The sequence below is a fragment of the Sceloporus occidentalis genome, unplaced genomic scaffold, assembly GCF_023333645.1.
Source record: "Sceloporus occidentalis isolate IW3139 unplaced genomic scaffold, rSceOcc1.0.p SCAF_4, whole genome shotgun sequence".
NCBI lineage: Eukaryota > Metazoa > Chordata > Lepidosauria > Squamata > Phrynosomatidae > Sceloporus > Sceloporus occidentalis.
This window is the reverse complement of record NW_028316984.1, coordinates 197,028,759-197,043,669: the sequence shown is the minus strand read 5'-3', so window position 1 is coordinate 197,043,669 and position 14,911 is coordinate 197,028,759. Positions and strand designations below refer to the sequence as shown.

General features: G+C 44.3%; 1 protein-coding gene across 1 annotated transcript in view; it reads right to left on the bottom strand.

The window, feature by feature from the left end:
* The window catches only part of TMEM260 (transmembrane protein 260), an 83,506-nt gene extending 69,059 nt beyond the window's left edge, over positions 1–14,447 (bottom strand). Inside the window, exon 1 of the mRNA XM_089523185.1 lies at positions 14,261–14,447. Within this exon, the coding sequence (XP_089379311.1) occupies positions 14,261–14,447 (187 nt within the window). The remainder of the gene's footprint in view (positions 1–14,260) is intronic.
* Between the last annotated feature and the right edge of the window lie 464 nt (positions 14,448–14,911).

Here is a 14,911-nt window from a genome sequence, read left to right as displayed (position 1 = left end):
CAGCCACTGCTTGGAAGTGTTCCTTATCTGAATGGCTATCCAAACCATATCTAGTTGGAAAATAAACTTTAAAAGGAAAGTAAAAGCTTAGAATTTAAAATCCAAATAGCAGACTGAGCAGCCAGGTAGACTGCCATCCATTCACAGTCTTCCCCACTAGATGGAGATAGAATTTATTTATATTTAAATTACAATCAGCAGCCGAAATCCTGTTGGGTGTTCTACACACCCATAGGTTCCCCTATGGAATGGGATGGGCATCTTTGTCCACTAGAGAACAGCTGTGTTCAGTTCAAGACTATTGAAGGAGAGTTACACATGTGGTGCCATTGCACATGGCTGAGTCTTGCACACTGATGTCCACTCTGCATGTGACTGCTCAACCCTGCAATTCAGTAACAAGTCACCATTGTGCAACTACAGTATACTTCCATGTGCATAAAATTACAGTCCATCGCTTCATCAGTCCATCTTGATCATTACTTCTGAAATGGTACCTCCCTCTCTCTTTCTCTATGTGTGTGTGTGTGTGTATACACATATACACAAACGCGCGCGCACACACACACACACATATATATATTTGTGTGTGTGTGTGTGTGTGTTTGTGTGTGTATCTGACCCTCCACATTTGTGGCTTTGACTTTTGTGGATTTGATTAGTATGTTCTCTCTAGGAATCTCTAGGTCCTCCAGCCCAACTCTACAGCCTAGCAGGCAGTGACCATGGACCTTATCACACGTGGGGGGGGGGGGGGGTTGCAGCTCAGATCCGGAGTCACTCCTGTTCTAGCAATGCAAAGCATGATGTTTTTTCACACCAGATCCAGAGTCACTCCTGTCTAACAATGCAAATTAAGGTTAAAACGTGATGTTTTACCACACCTGGTTGCCTTTCCGCTGCCCTTCCGAACTGAAGGGGAAGCGGAGTCAGTTCTATTCCAAGCAAGTCACGTGATGCAGATTCAAGCAAAGCGGAGGGAGTGCACATTGTATTAACACACTGGAAGGTTCAACGATTCGAATCGGCACCCTTGCACATGCTCAGTGGGGCTCTGGACACGTTCCTCCTTCCCTGCCCCCTCCTTAGCTGTCACCCTTCATGGGGTAAAGAAGCAGTGAGGAGATGATGGGATAGGTTGCTGGAGGTTTCTGAGGCCAGGATCGAGATGCAGGAGAAGGCAGGGGATGATGAGATTAGCTCGCTGGGGGTCGCTGGGGCCAGGATCGGGATGTAGGAGAAGGCAAGGGATGATGGGATAGCTCACTGGGGGTTTCTGGAGCCAGGATCGGGATGCAGGAGAAGGCAGAGGATGATGGGATAGCTCGCTGGGACCAGGATCAGGATGCAGGAGAAGGCAGAGGATGATGGGATAGCTCGCTGAGGCCAGGATCAGGATGCAGGAGAAGGCAAAAGATGATAGGGTAGCTCACTGGGGCCAGGATCAGGATGCAGGAGAAGGCAGAGGATGATGGGATAGCTCGCTGGGGCCAGGATCAGGATGCAGGAGAAGGCAGAGGATGATGGGAATGATGGGCTGGGCTGCAGGGTGGCAGAGGGGGCGAGATGGCATGAAGGAGGAGGAGGGGGATGACGGAGCAGGATGCAGTGGGCCAAGGAGGGCGACATCGGAGCGGTTTTCCACATCAGACCAATGTGCAGTTCAATCAAAGTGAGCCTGGAAGTGAATTCTGTGAAGTCACTTTTTTTCGTTTTACCAAAATGAGGGGTCACTTTGGAATCAGTGCGGAAGCACCTCGCAAGGAGCTCCCATAGAAAGGTATGGTGTCTGATAACACATTCACGTTACAACGTGAATGCGCATCATTGAAAGCGCAGTCACATCGGAACTGACCAGCAAAAGCTCTAAAAATCTCCATGTAATAAACCTCCATAAGAGGGTTTTTTAAAAAGTGTTTTTTAATTTGCATTATTTCCACTTTCACAGGGGTCCTGTGCCTCTAACCCCAGTGAATGTGAAGGACCCACTGTATTATATGCACGCATGTGATATGTGTGTACACACACATATGTGTGAATCAGCCTTTGTAAAGCCAGGCCACACACCTTAACTACTCCTCTTAACCCAACCTAAAACCACACACAAGAGCAATTCTTTCAGTCCCACTGCCACTTAGTGCTTACTCCCAGATTCTGATTTTGTGCTTTTGATTCATTGTTTTAAATGGCTTTAATTCTACAGACAGTTTAATACAACTTTATTCATAACCTTCTGTATGTTTTCAGCTCTTCATTTTAATTTCTTTAAATCTTGTAAACCAGCCTTGGGGAGGAAAGCAGGGTATAAATAAAGGAGAGGAGAAAAGAATTCCATATACAGATGAGGAGATGCCAGATGCTTGTCCCAAAAGGCTAGAATCCCCTTTCGTAGATGACTCTTAAAGGAAGAAGAGCCTAGCCATTCCCTGTCCTGAATAAACTCGACATTATATTTTCTGCATCCCTGTCCAATCGCTTATAAAAGCTCTTCCTTGTCCATTTGCAAAAATAAGGGCACTAGCCTACCTCCAAGCCACGCATTGAGGGATTAGTTCATATTTACAGAGTGATTTTATAAAACAGGGAGAATTACACATTGCATAACTTAAGACATGTAACATTCAGTATGAAAATCAGGGCAAAAGAGCTACCAAAAAAATAAATAAAACCCCAGCACCAACAACTCAGGACCTGTATTTCAGTCCAGAATGCAGCATTAAGCATTTTTTCAAATCCTTCCTTACACTGGGCACCTAGTTTGAGATGATTTTTGAATTATGTTTAGAGGCTGCAGTTGTTGCAAGAGAAGGGTGCAGCTTTGCACAAGGCAAATGGTGAAGGGGAGGTTCACACTTTCATTTTCACACTCCCAGGATTACCAGCAGAGGAGCTCAAAAGACAATTGTTTTGGGGAATGCATCATCTCATGGGGATATCAGTCACCCCCCACATCCATTGATATATTGATTGTTCTTATTTCAAACTTTGTGTTTCGCTGGCAAGGCGGTTTGAGAAGAAAATGTTTGGGAATTTGTTCTGGGCTTGTTTGTTTGTTTGCTGAGCCACAGTCAACTGTACACACTTTAAGCTCCTTTCGTCCATGGCTATACTTAGGATGGGATTTGCTTAAAATATCATCTCATCTTCCTTTTATTATATCGCATCATGATGCTGCTGGGGAGGCCAGCTCGATTTTCTTGAGAATCAACATTTCCAGAGCAGCAAGTGAAAGACAACTGCAGTGTGCATCTCTGTATTTGCTGAATCCACAATCTGCAAGTAGAACGTAATGTTCAAAGCATAAAGGAACCTGCAGTTGGCTCTCCATATCCACAAATTCCAAAAAGCAAACCTTAATTTTGCCATTTTATTTAAGAGACACCATTTTACTAAGCCACAGCATTTAATGGGACTTGAGCACCCATGAAATTTGGTATCCACGGAGGGGGGGGGGGGGGAATGTCCTGGAACCAAATCCCAGCAGATACCAAGGGCCCACTCTATTGCAAAAGCCAAAATTGTCCACATGGGTGACTGAGATAGTGACGCCTTTATTTTCTGATGGTTCAGTGTACACAAACTTTGCTTCATGCACAAAATTATTTAAAATATTATACCTTCAGATTATGTGAAGGCACACAACAACGAACAACAGGAATCTCTAGATCTCCCAGTGCAACTCTGTCAGAAGCTGGTGAACCTAGAACAGCAATTCCCTAACTCTAGCCTTCCATGTGTTTTGGACTTAGAATCCTAGAGTTGGAAGAGACACAAGGGCCATCCAGTCCAACCTCCTGTCACAGTCAAAGCATCCCCGACAGATGGCCATCCAGCCTCTGCTTAAAGACCTCCAAGGAGGGAGACTCCACTACACTGCAAGGAAAGAGTGTGTTCCACTGTCAAACAGCCCTTACTGTCACGAAGTTCCTCATAATGTTGAGGTGGATGTTGCTCTCAATATGATATCCCTTCAAAGATTTAAACAGGGCTATCATATCACCTCTTAACCTTCTCTTCTCTAGGCGAAACATCCCCAGCTCCCTAAGTTGTTTCTCATAGGGCATGGTTTCCAGACCCTTCACCATTTTAGTTGCCCTCCTTTGGACACGCTTCAGTTTCTCAACATCCTTTTTTAATTGTGCTGCCCAGAACTGAACACAGTATTCCAGGTGGGGCCTGACCAAAGCACAATAGATTGGCACTATTAGGGGCAGTACAGAGAGAAGGTGCAGCCCCCAAACCGTGCACCATCCCTCCAGAGTAAAAGGAACCCGGTGTTTCCAGGTTCTTTTTGCAACGCCGGAGTGACATCGCGAGGCTGCGCATAAGCAACATGCGGTGACATGCGGATGCTACATGTCGCTTATGTCAAAATGATGGCACTTGTATGGATGGGACACTGCCATTACTCCGCTGCCGCACCGTGCTAGACTTAGGAACCATGCAGTTGGTGCACGGTCCCTAACCCTAGTATCAGCACCAGAATGGCGCATTGGGCCCATCTGTTCTGGGCCTTACTTCCCTAGACACTATGCTTCCATTAGCTGCCGCCTCGCACTGATGACTCACGTTCAATTTGTGGTCTACTTGGACTCCCAGATCCCTTTCACATGTAGTCTCGTTCAGCCAGGTGTCCCCCATCCTATATCTGCGCATTTCATCCCCCCCCCCTCCATGTGCAGTACCTTACATTTCATTTTGTTAGCTTTGGCCAGCTTTTTAGTCTATTCATGTCATTTTGAATTTTGATTCTGTCCTCTGGGGTATTAGTTACTCCTCCTAATTTGGTGTCATCTGCAAATTTGATAAGTATGCCCCCAATTCTGTCATCCAAGTCACTGATAAAGATGTTCAATAGCACTGGGCCCAGGACAGAACCCTGTGGCACAACTTCAGCTCCCAAAATTTCACACCATTGGTCATGATGGCTGAGACTTCTGGGAGCTAAAGTCCAAAATATCTGTAGAACCAGAGTTTGGGAATCACTTGACCTAGAAGATCCTAGAGAAAGTACTTCTCTAGGCATTTGCAGGTCCTCCAGTCTGATTCTATGATCAGCTTCTGGCATACATTGACAATAGGGTTGCACTGGAGGACCTGGAGATTCCTAGAGAAGCGTTCTCTCAGTAAAAAGGAATAGTGTTTCTTTATTTGCAGTGTTTCCACATTCACAGGAATGCTTCACTCCTAACCTCAGCATGTGTGGAAGGACCACTGTACAATGTACCTCACCAAAATAAAGTTACTGTATAAGACATACAAGATATACCTCTCTTTTGGGATGTGACCTCAAAAACAATGGTGTGCTCTCAGGAGTAATAATAATAATAATAATAATATTTTATTTATATACCGCCTTTCCAAAGATCAAGGCGGTTTAAGAACATGGTTAAAAGCATCCACAATACAATAAAAACCGACAATAAAAACAGGATAAAACACAGTTACATTCCCCCCCCCCCAAAAAATAAAAAATCTCAAGCCAGCTTCCAATGCTGTTGAGATGTGAGGGGGGAGTACTTCATGGGTCAGGGGTATGCCTGCTGGAACAAGTATGTCTTCAACCCCTTCTTGAATTGGTCCAGCGAGGCGGCCGAGCAGAGCTCGCCGGGGAGCGAGTTCCAGAGCTTGGGGGCCGAGGTGGAAAAGGCCCTCTGGATGGTGATAGTATATCTGGCTTCTGGAACCCTTAACAATTGCTTCCCGGCTGACCTGAGTGTGCGAGGCGGATTGTATGGAGAGAGGCGGTCCTCCAAGTACCCTGGACCCAAGCCATTTAGGGCTTTACAGTGGTGCCTCGGGATACGAAATGACCGCGTTACGAAATTTCCGGGATACGAAAAAGTTGGATTGGAAAAAACTGTTCCGGGTTACGAAATATTTTTCGGGTTACGAAATTAATTTCGGCGCGAAATTCAAATGCTATAGGCTTCCAGCGCTAACGGAAAGCCTTTTCGGGTTGCGAAATGTATCGGGTTACGAACGGCGCCACGGAACGAATTAATTTCGTAACCCGAGGCACCACTGTATAGGTAATAACCAACACCTTGTACAATAGGGCCTCCACCAACGGCAGGGACAGAGGACACTTGTGAGAGTGGGAAGAACGTCAATAAAATACCCCTTTTTTAAATTAAGAGAACACATCTCTAGGAATTTATGTTTGGTTTCATTCTGACTGCTGCCTCCTCCTGACATTTTGAAAGTTTGGGTAGAGGGACCTTCCTGAAACAATGGAAAGCAGCTGTCCCTTAGCAAAGCCATATTAAAATGAGTTGGGCCCTGGAGCAGATACCCAAAACGTCTATTTTTCTATATATGCGTGAACCCTTAGTATCTGCTGGTGCTTGGTTCTAGGACTCCCATGGATACCGGAATCCATGGCTGCTCAAGTCCCATTATCTACAACGGTGCAGTAAAATGGTATCCCTTATATAAAATGGCAAAATGAAGATTTTATTTTGAGATTTTTAAAAAATATATTTTCAAACCATAAATGGTGGAATCCGTGGATATGAAGGGCTGACTGCATAATGGGAGCAATGGCATAAAAATAGATAAATAAATGAAATACAGGTTGTGTATCTCTTATCTGAAATGCTTGGGACCAGAGGTGTTTTGGATTTTGGAATACAGTCTGCCCTCACCATATGTGGATTCCAGATTATGCAGACAGCGAGTGGTGAGAGTCAAAATGGCGCAAGCAGCAGAGGAGCATGCATGCCACAGCGCACAGGAGCACGTCGCCATTCAATTACATGTGACTCCAGCATATGCAAAAGTTGCCTTATGGGGGGGAGGGGTCCAGAACAGATCCCCCATGTATTTGCAAATAGATAAATAAAGAGATATCTTCAAGACAAGACACAAGTCTAAACCCCAAATGCATTTACTGTATATACTCATATATAAGTCTAGAAATTTAGGTCAAAAAATTGACCCAAAAAACCTTTAAGATAGATAACAAGAGCCCAGGGCTGACAATCGATAACAACGAAATAGATAAAATTCTGGTGGACAAAAAAGGTAAGCATATATCTAAATATTATAAACTACTTAAAGAAAGGGATCTAGAAAATGAAGTTGTGACACATAGCATGATAAGAGGGGCACAAGACCTAAACCAAACTATATCAATAGAAGAATGGGAAAAGAAAATTATATCAAGATGTTGCACAGGTGGTACTTAACCCCCCAAAAAATTCACTATATATATAAAACAGGTAACATCAAATGCTGAAAGTGTGGAAAGCCCGAGGGAATTTTTTTTCACATGTGGTGGACATGTGCGAAAGCTAAAGAATATTGGCAAAAAATTCATGGAATTAGGCAAAGTAATTTTGATATAGATACCTCCCTCGACCCAAAGCTGTTTTTATTAAACATGACCCATAGTATAAAAATATCAAAGTACAGGAGAATTGCTTTGTATATGGTCACATGTGCAAGAATCTTATTTGCCCAAACTTGGAGAACTACGATCATCCCCTCTGTTGAAGACTGGCTGATTAAATTATAAAGCCAGAAATATGGATATATTATCTGCATCCTTGAGAGGGAAGTCAAAGGAAAATTTAGAAGCAGAATGGAGTTGTCTTGGAAAAATTTGAACTCAAACTTAAATTACTATTAAAATTATATTATATTATAGATATTTGCTATCACACTTGTTTAAAATATGTTATAGATATTAGAATTGCTTTTTAATAGAAATCATACCATGGAATCACAGATTTATATTGGGTATTAGGAGTAAACAACTAAACTACAAATTGTGGGAATGTCGGATTGTTAAGGAAGTAGAACTAGAAGGATACCGATATCTATTATCTTATGTATATATATTTGTTTTATTTGTTAATTTGTAATTGTGATATTTGTGAGATGTTATGAGGATGGTTTTTTTTTGTCTTAAATGTGTGTATATTTCTAAATAAAAATGAAAAAAAAATGAAAAAAAAATTGACCCAAAAAACCTGAGTTGACTTATCCACAGGTCAATGTAAGTACTGTATTTTAACTCTTATTTAAAAGAAGGAAACATCCCCTTGTCAAAGGCAACAGTATAATCTGTCCTAGAAGCACCGATCTCCTGTACTCTCTCATCCATCCAGCCTTAGGAGTGAGCACAAAGAGCTATGTCTGCTGGAATTTTGTAAGTTCTTTGACACTGTTTTGCTTTGCATTGTCATTTAGATCCTTTGCTATATGCCCCTAAATTTTACCTTCGACTTATCTACGGGTCATAGAAAAATCCATAATTTTGGCCCTATAGCACTGAGCTCTACGCCATTTTATTCAACTACTCAAGCTGCACATGAATGTGAATGATATCAGTAACATTGGGAGATCCCATAAGTGGAAGAAGAGGGAGAAAGTGTTTTCCTTCAGCCTTAGTCTTAGTTGAACAGCTTGGAGCAACTAATCCAATTGAACATCCGATTATTTTGACCTGATAATCTGAGCTACCTGGACCAGAGGCCTGATTCAGTATAAGGCAGCATCCTATGTTCTTAAGTGTTGTTTAAAGTTAGAGTTATTCCAGGGGGAATAAAGGCATTGAAAATTGATAACATCCCATTGGTTTCCAAAAAGATGTCCTTCTAACAGAGGACCATCAATACTCAGGGCTCAAATTACTTCCTCCCGAACCACCCATGTGTGCCCCAAATCAGCCACAAAGGTTTGGGGGGTCCTCCAAAGCAGATCTGAAGGGGACTGTAAAAAAGAAAACTCCCATTCAATTACTAGTGCTAGGGTGAGAACCTCATTGCTCTCCAGATGCTGCTGGGTTGCAACACCCAGCATTCCTCATCACTGGTTATGTTGGTTGGGGCCCCTAGAATCATAGAGTTGGAAGAGACCACAGGGGCCATGGAAAACAACCCTGTTGCTTCTTCAATATGACATCCCTTCAAATATTTAAACATGACTATCATGCCCTCTCTTAATCTTCTTTTCATCAGGCTAAACATACTCAGCTTCCTAACAGGCAAAAGAGATGGCCCCAAAGGGACGGTGTCATGCCATCCTTTTCAGTGCCAGATCAGGGCCGTGGCAACTGCACACTGCAGTCATGATCCAGGGCTTTGCTGGCTCTAAAAGAAATGGCAAAATGCTGCTCCTTTTATAGGCAGCAAAAAGGCACCCTTGCTGCTGCCGCGGAACTTTTCAATCCTCCTTTCGGCATGGGGCATATAAATGCTGCGCCAAAGGAGAAACTATGGGACTTTACAGACCAGTTTGAAACACCGGTGTGGGGGCATCACATTTGGACGATGCACGCCCCGATGATGCCCCCATGGCGGGTGGCATGATGCTGGCATGGGGGCATTGTCAGGGCGTGCATCATCCAAACGTGACACCCCCACACCGGTGCTTCAAGCTGGTCTATACAGCCTCATAATCTCTCCTCTTCACACATGGTTTCCAGACCCTTCTCCATTTTGGTTGCCCTCCTCTGGACACACTCCAGCTTCTCAATATCCTTTTTTGAATTGAGGAACTCAGAATTGGACACAGGATTCCAGGTGAGACCTGACCAAAGCAGACTAGAGTGATACTGAGAGTCATAATCCAGCAACATCTAAAATGTTGTACAATTCCTACCACTAAAAGGTGCAAGACTGCTCCAGTAATGTTGGATTTCGCCCACTAGTTTTAACCTTACACTGTGTACAGAAATATATGCACTTCCCAGGGATAGTTAACAAGGAAGCTAATTATAAGTTTAACTGTACATTTGACTAGTATCATATACATCCCCAGATGCCCAATTTAACTCACATTGCATTAATCCCATTATGCAACAGATTAATTTCAAGAAACAATACACATCCTAAGGTAGAAAATTATGGTAGTGAAAAAAACCCACACTGGTTGACAAATGCATGCAGAAAGGACCTGGAGTGAAATAACACAGGCCAAAACCACAAAACCACATACGTATCCAACGACAAGGTATAGCGAGTACGAAAGAATAAGGTGAAGAGATGTTACCATGTTTTGCATTCATATCTAGGAGACTTCTCCTTATCTAAATTATGAAAGGATATGTAGGGGGAAAACAATACCACCACGGCACAGATGCAGTGCAATATTTTGTAGCCTCAAAGGTGCTACAAGATCTCTTTGCATACTAATAAAGAAATATATTTTTTCTTGTAAAAAAGAATAATCACCATGCTATCCGTTACACGAGCAAACGTCCCATTTTAGTGTCACTTGCTATTTTTAAAAAACGCCCGGCGTACACACAAAAACAAATCATGTTGGGGGAGGGATATGCAATGTAGGATTGCCAGATTCAAAATTGGAGATGACTCATATATATATTTACAAGTTGTGTTGAAGAGAGAATTTCAGCCTGGTGTTGCCAGGTTGTGTGATAAGCAACTCCCTACTCAAATTCTCTCTTTTACTATAGACTAGAGGCTGTGGAACTCCCTTCCACTGGAGGTCTGCTTGATGCCTTCCCTGTTTTTATTTAGGCAGGCTTTTGAATCTTAATTCATAGAATCATAGAGTTGGAAGAGACCACAAGGGCCATCCAGTCCAACCCCATTCTGCCATGCAGGAAATCCAAATCAAAGCATCCCTGACAGATGGCCTTCCAGCCTCTGTTTAAAGACCTCCAAGGAGGAAGATTCTACTACACTCCAAGGGAGTTTGTTCCACTGTCGAACAGCCCTTACTGTCAGGAAGTTCCTCCTAATGTTGAGGTGGAATCTCTTTTCCTGTAGCTTGCATCCATTGCTCCAGCTCCTAGTCTCTGGAGCAGCAGAAAACAATCTTGCTCCCTCCTCAATATGACATCCCTTCAAGTATTTAAACAGGGCTGTCATATCACCCCTTAACCTTCTCTTCTCCAGGCTAAACATCCCCAGCTCCCTAAGTCTCTCCTCATAGGGCATGGTTTCCAGACCCTTCACCATTTGAGCGAGTACGTATGAATGGTGTGTTTTTTCAAATCTTTTACTCTAACTACATGTTAAATACGCTTTAACTGTTTTTCATGCTTTAAATCCTAGATCGATTGTTGTTCTTTTATGCCTTCAAGTCATTTCCGACTTATGGAGACCTGAAGGAGAGCCTATCATGGGGTTTTCTGAGGCTGAGAGTGTGTGACTTGTCCAAGATCACTCATTGGGTTTCCATAGCTAAGCAGATATTTGAACCCGGGTCTGCAGAATCGTCATCCGCTCCTCAAACTACGACTACACAACTCTTTTTAACTTTCATAAATTAATGTTTTAACAGGATCTTCCATTATTTTTTAAAGTTATTGTAAGCCACCTTAAACCTCATTTTGGGGGAAAGCTGGGATATAAACAGAATAAATAAATAGATAAATAAATAAATAAATTTTGTGGTAGTAGTGGTAGTGTCTACAAGTCATTTTTACTAATGGCATCCCTAAGGTGAACCTATCATAGGGTTTTCCTGGCAAGTTTCCCTTTTAAGAGCAATCCATAGTTTCTCAGTTTGCTGTTGCCATGCTGAAGATGGCACCAAAAATCAAAATGACCTTAAAAGATCAGAAAGCTGGAGTAAAACTAACAAAATGAATTTCAACAGGGAGAAATGAAAGGTCCTACCTTTAGGCAGATAAAATGTAATGCATAGATACAGGATGGGGGACATCTGACTTGACAAGACTACATGTGAAGGGGATCCAGGAGTCCTAGTAGACCACAAGTTGAACATGAGTCAACAGTGCAATGTGGCAACTAACAAGGCCAATGTGATTCTAGGCTGCATCAAGAGAAGTATAGTGACACTCTTTTCTGCTCTGTTCAGGCCCCACCTGGAATATTGTGTCCAGTTCTGGGCACCACAATTTAAAAAGGATGTGGAGAAACTGGAGCGTGTCCAAAGGAGGGCGACTAAAATGGTGAAGGGACTGGAAACCATGCCCTATGAGGAATGACTCAGGGAACTGGGGTTGTTTAGCTGGAGAAGAGAAGTTTTGAGGTGATATGATAGCCCTGTTTAAATACTTGAAGGGATGTCATATTGAGAGCAAAGTCTAGTTTAGTAACTTGAGCTCTGGACTATGATGCTGGAGACCAAGGTTTGAACCACCGCTCAGCCATGGAAACCCACTGGGCAACCTTGGGCAAATCACACTTTCTCAGCCTCAGGGCAAACCTCCTCTGAGGAAACATGCCATGCCAAGAAAACTCTGTGATAGGATTGCCTGCGACAGGTTTGAAGGCACACAGGCAGCTACATATTGAGGCTGGAGCAAGCTTGTTTTCTGCTGCTCCAGAGACTAGGACCCAGAGCAATGGATTCAAACTATAGGAAAAGTGATTCCACCTCAACATTAGGAGGAGCTTCCTGATGATGAGAGCTGTTTAAACTAAAAAAAAATCAGCACCCACTTCAATTGCAGTGGTTCAAAACACACTGCAGAAATAATCCAGTTTGACACTACTTTAACTGCCCCGGCTCAATGCTAGGGAATTCTAGGATCTGTAATTCTGTGAGACATTGAGCCTTCTCTGTCAGAGAGCTCTGGTGCCACAGTGAACACATTCCCACATTCCCAGAATTCCCTAGCACTGAGACAGAGCAGTTAAAGCGGTCTCAAACTGGATTATTTCTGTGGTGTGTTTTGGACCAGTATCCCAAATAACAGAGCAATGGAATCACACTAACAAAAGTCGAAGGCTTTCATGGCCGGCATCCATAGTTTTTTATGGGCTTTTCAGGCTGTGAGGCCATGTTTTAGAACAGTTTATTCCTGACATTTCGCCAGCATCTGTGGCTGGCATCTTCAGAGAATGCTGGCATAGAAGAGAGTGGTGTGTGTGTGTGTGTGTGTGTGTGTATGGATTGGGAGAAGTGATTTCCATGTTAATCTGTGTATTGTTCTGTTGTTGGATGGCAAGGCCTCAAGGTGGGAGGATATGCAGAGGATTAGTGTCTGTTTAATAGAGATCCATTGCCTGCTGGGGAAACCCCTGACTCTGGGTGGCTTTTCATTTGTGTTTTGCTGGGTCTTGATTTTAGTGTTTTTCAGGACTGACAGCCAAACTTTGCTCACTTTAAGGGTTTCTTCTTTCCTGTCCCAGTCGGACCGGATGCCCATTGGGGTCCCTTCCAACTCTAGGATTCTGTGCATTCCTGCATGGCTGAATGGAGGGTTAGACCTGATGACCCTTGGGGCTCACTTCCAACACTAGGATTCTGTGTCCCTGCAAGGCAGAAGGGGGTTGGACTGGAGGAGCCATGGGGGTCTCTTCCAACTCTAGGATTCTGTGTATTCCTGCATAGCAGGAAAGTGTTGGGCTGCATTAGGATTCTGTGTATTCCTGCATGGTTGATGGGGATTGGACTGGATGTCCTTTAGGTATCCCTTCCCATTCTAGGATTCTGTGTATTCCTGCATGGCAGAAGGGGTTTGGACTGGATGACCCTTGGGGGTCCCTTCTAACTCTACTATCCTATGTATTCCTGCATGGCAGAAGGGGTTTGGACTGGATGACCCTTGGGGGTCCCTTCTAACTCTACTATCCTATGTATTCCTGCATGGCAGAAGGGGGCTGGACTGGATGACCCTTGGGGGTCCCTTCTAACTCTACTATCCTATGTATTCCTGCATGGCAGAAGGGGGCTGGACTGGATGACCCTTGGGGGTCCCTTCTAACTCTACTATCCTATGTATTCCTGCATGGCAGAAGGGGGCTGGACTGGATGACCCTTGGGGGTCCCTTCTAACTCTACTATCCTATGTATTCCTGCATGGCAGAAGGGGGCTGGACTGGATGACCCTTGGGGGTCCCTTCTAACTCTACTATCCTATGTATTCCTGCATGGCAGAAGGGGGCTGGACTGGATGACCCTTGGGGGTCCCTTCTAACTCTACTATCCTATGTATTCCTGCATGGCAGAAGGGGGCTGGACTGGATGACCCTTGGGGGTCCCTTCTAACTCTACTATCCTATGTATTCCTGCATGGCAGAAGGGGGCTGGACTGGATGACCCTTGGGGGTCCCTTCTAACTCTACTATCCTATGTATTCCTGCATGGCAGAAGGGGTTTGGACTGGATGACCCTTGGGGGTCCCTTCTAACTCTACTATCCTATGTATTCCTGCATGGCAGAAGGGGGCTGGACTGGATGACCTTTAGGGATCCCCTTCCAACTCTAGGATTGCATGAATGATGCAAAGCCACGCTGCCTGGGCAGAGCCCTGGCAAATGAGTGCATGCATTAAGTGGGTGGGGAGGGAGCAGGGGGCGTCCTACTTTACCGGAGTCTCCCCCGGGGACCGAGGGGGGCAGCCCAGCCACGTACAGAGCCGCCACCATCGCAGCCACACTCAGTGGCCCCATGGAAGTAGTCCAGCAGCATTGGCAGCAGCCGCGCAGGCGCACTAGCGCCGCGGCTTCAGAGGCCTGGCAAAAGCGGTGGGCGGGGCTCAGACCGGCTCGTTCCATTCCCGGGGAGAGGGAGCGCCTCTTCCTTCCCCGCCTCCTCTGTTTCCGCGATGGTTGAGTCCACTCCTGAGCTCTTTTTCGCCAGCCGTTGGAATGGTCCTCTAGTGGCGACCTGCTGCTCCCCCGCCTGGTGGCTGGCGGTATTGCAGGAAGTGTGCATGGAAACTTTTTTTTAATAATAAAATAAATTTTTTATTTCTATACCGCCCTTCCTCAGATCAGGGCGGTGTACAACATATACAAAAAAATACAATACATATTAAAAACAGGATACAGCCTTAAAACAAATTACCATAAAACAAGACAAAAAGCCCCGAGTTAGCTGGTCCCTTTGCTAGAGAGGAGGGAAGGAGGCACATAGGGCTCTTAATCGGGGAATGCGCTAGTAAAAAGGAAAGTTTTTAAATCCTTTTTAAATTTGGCCAGGGAGGTGGCCGAGCGGAGCTCCATGGGCAGCATATTCC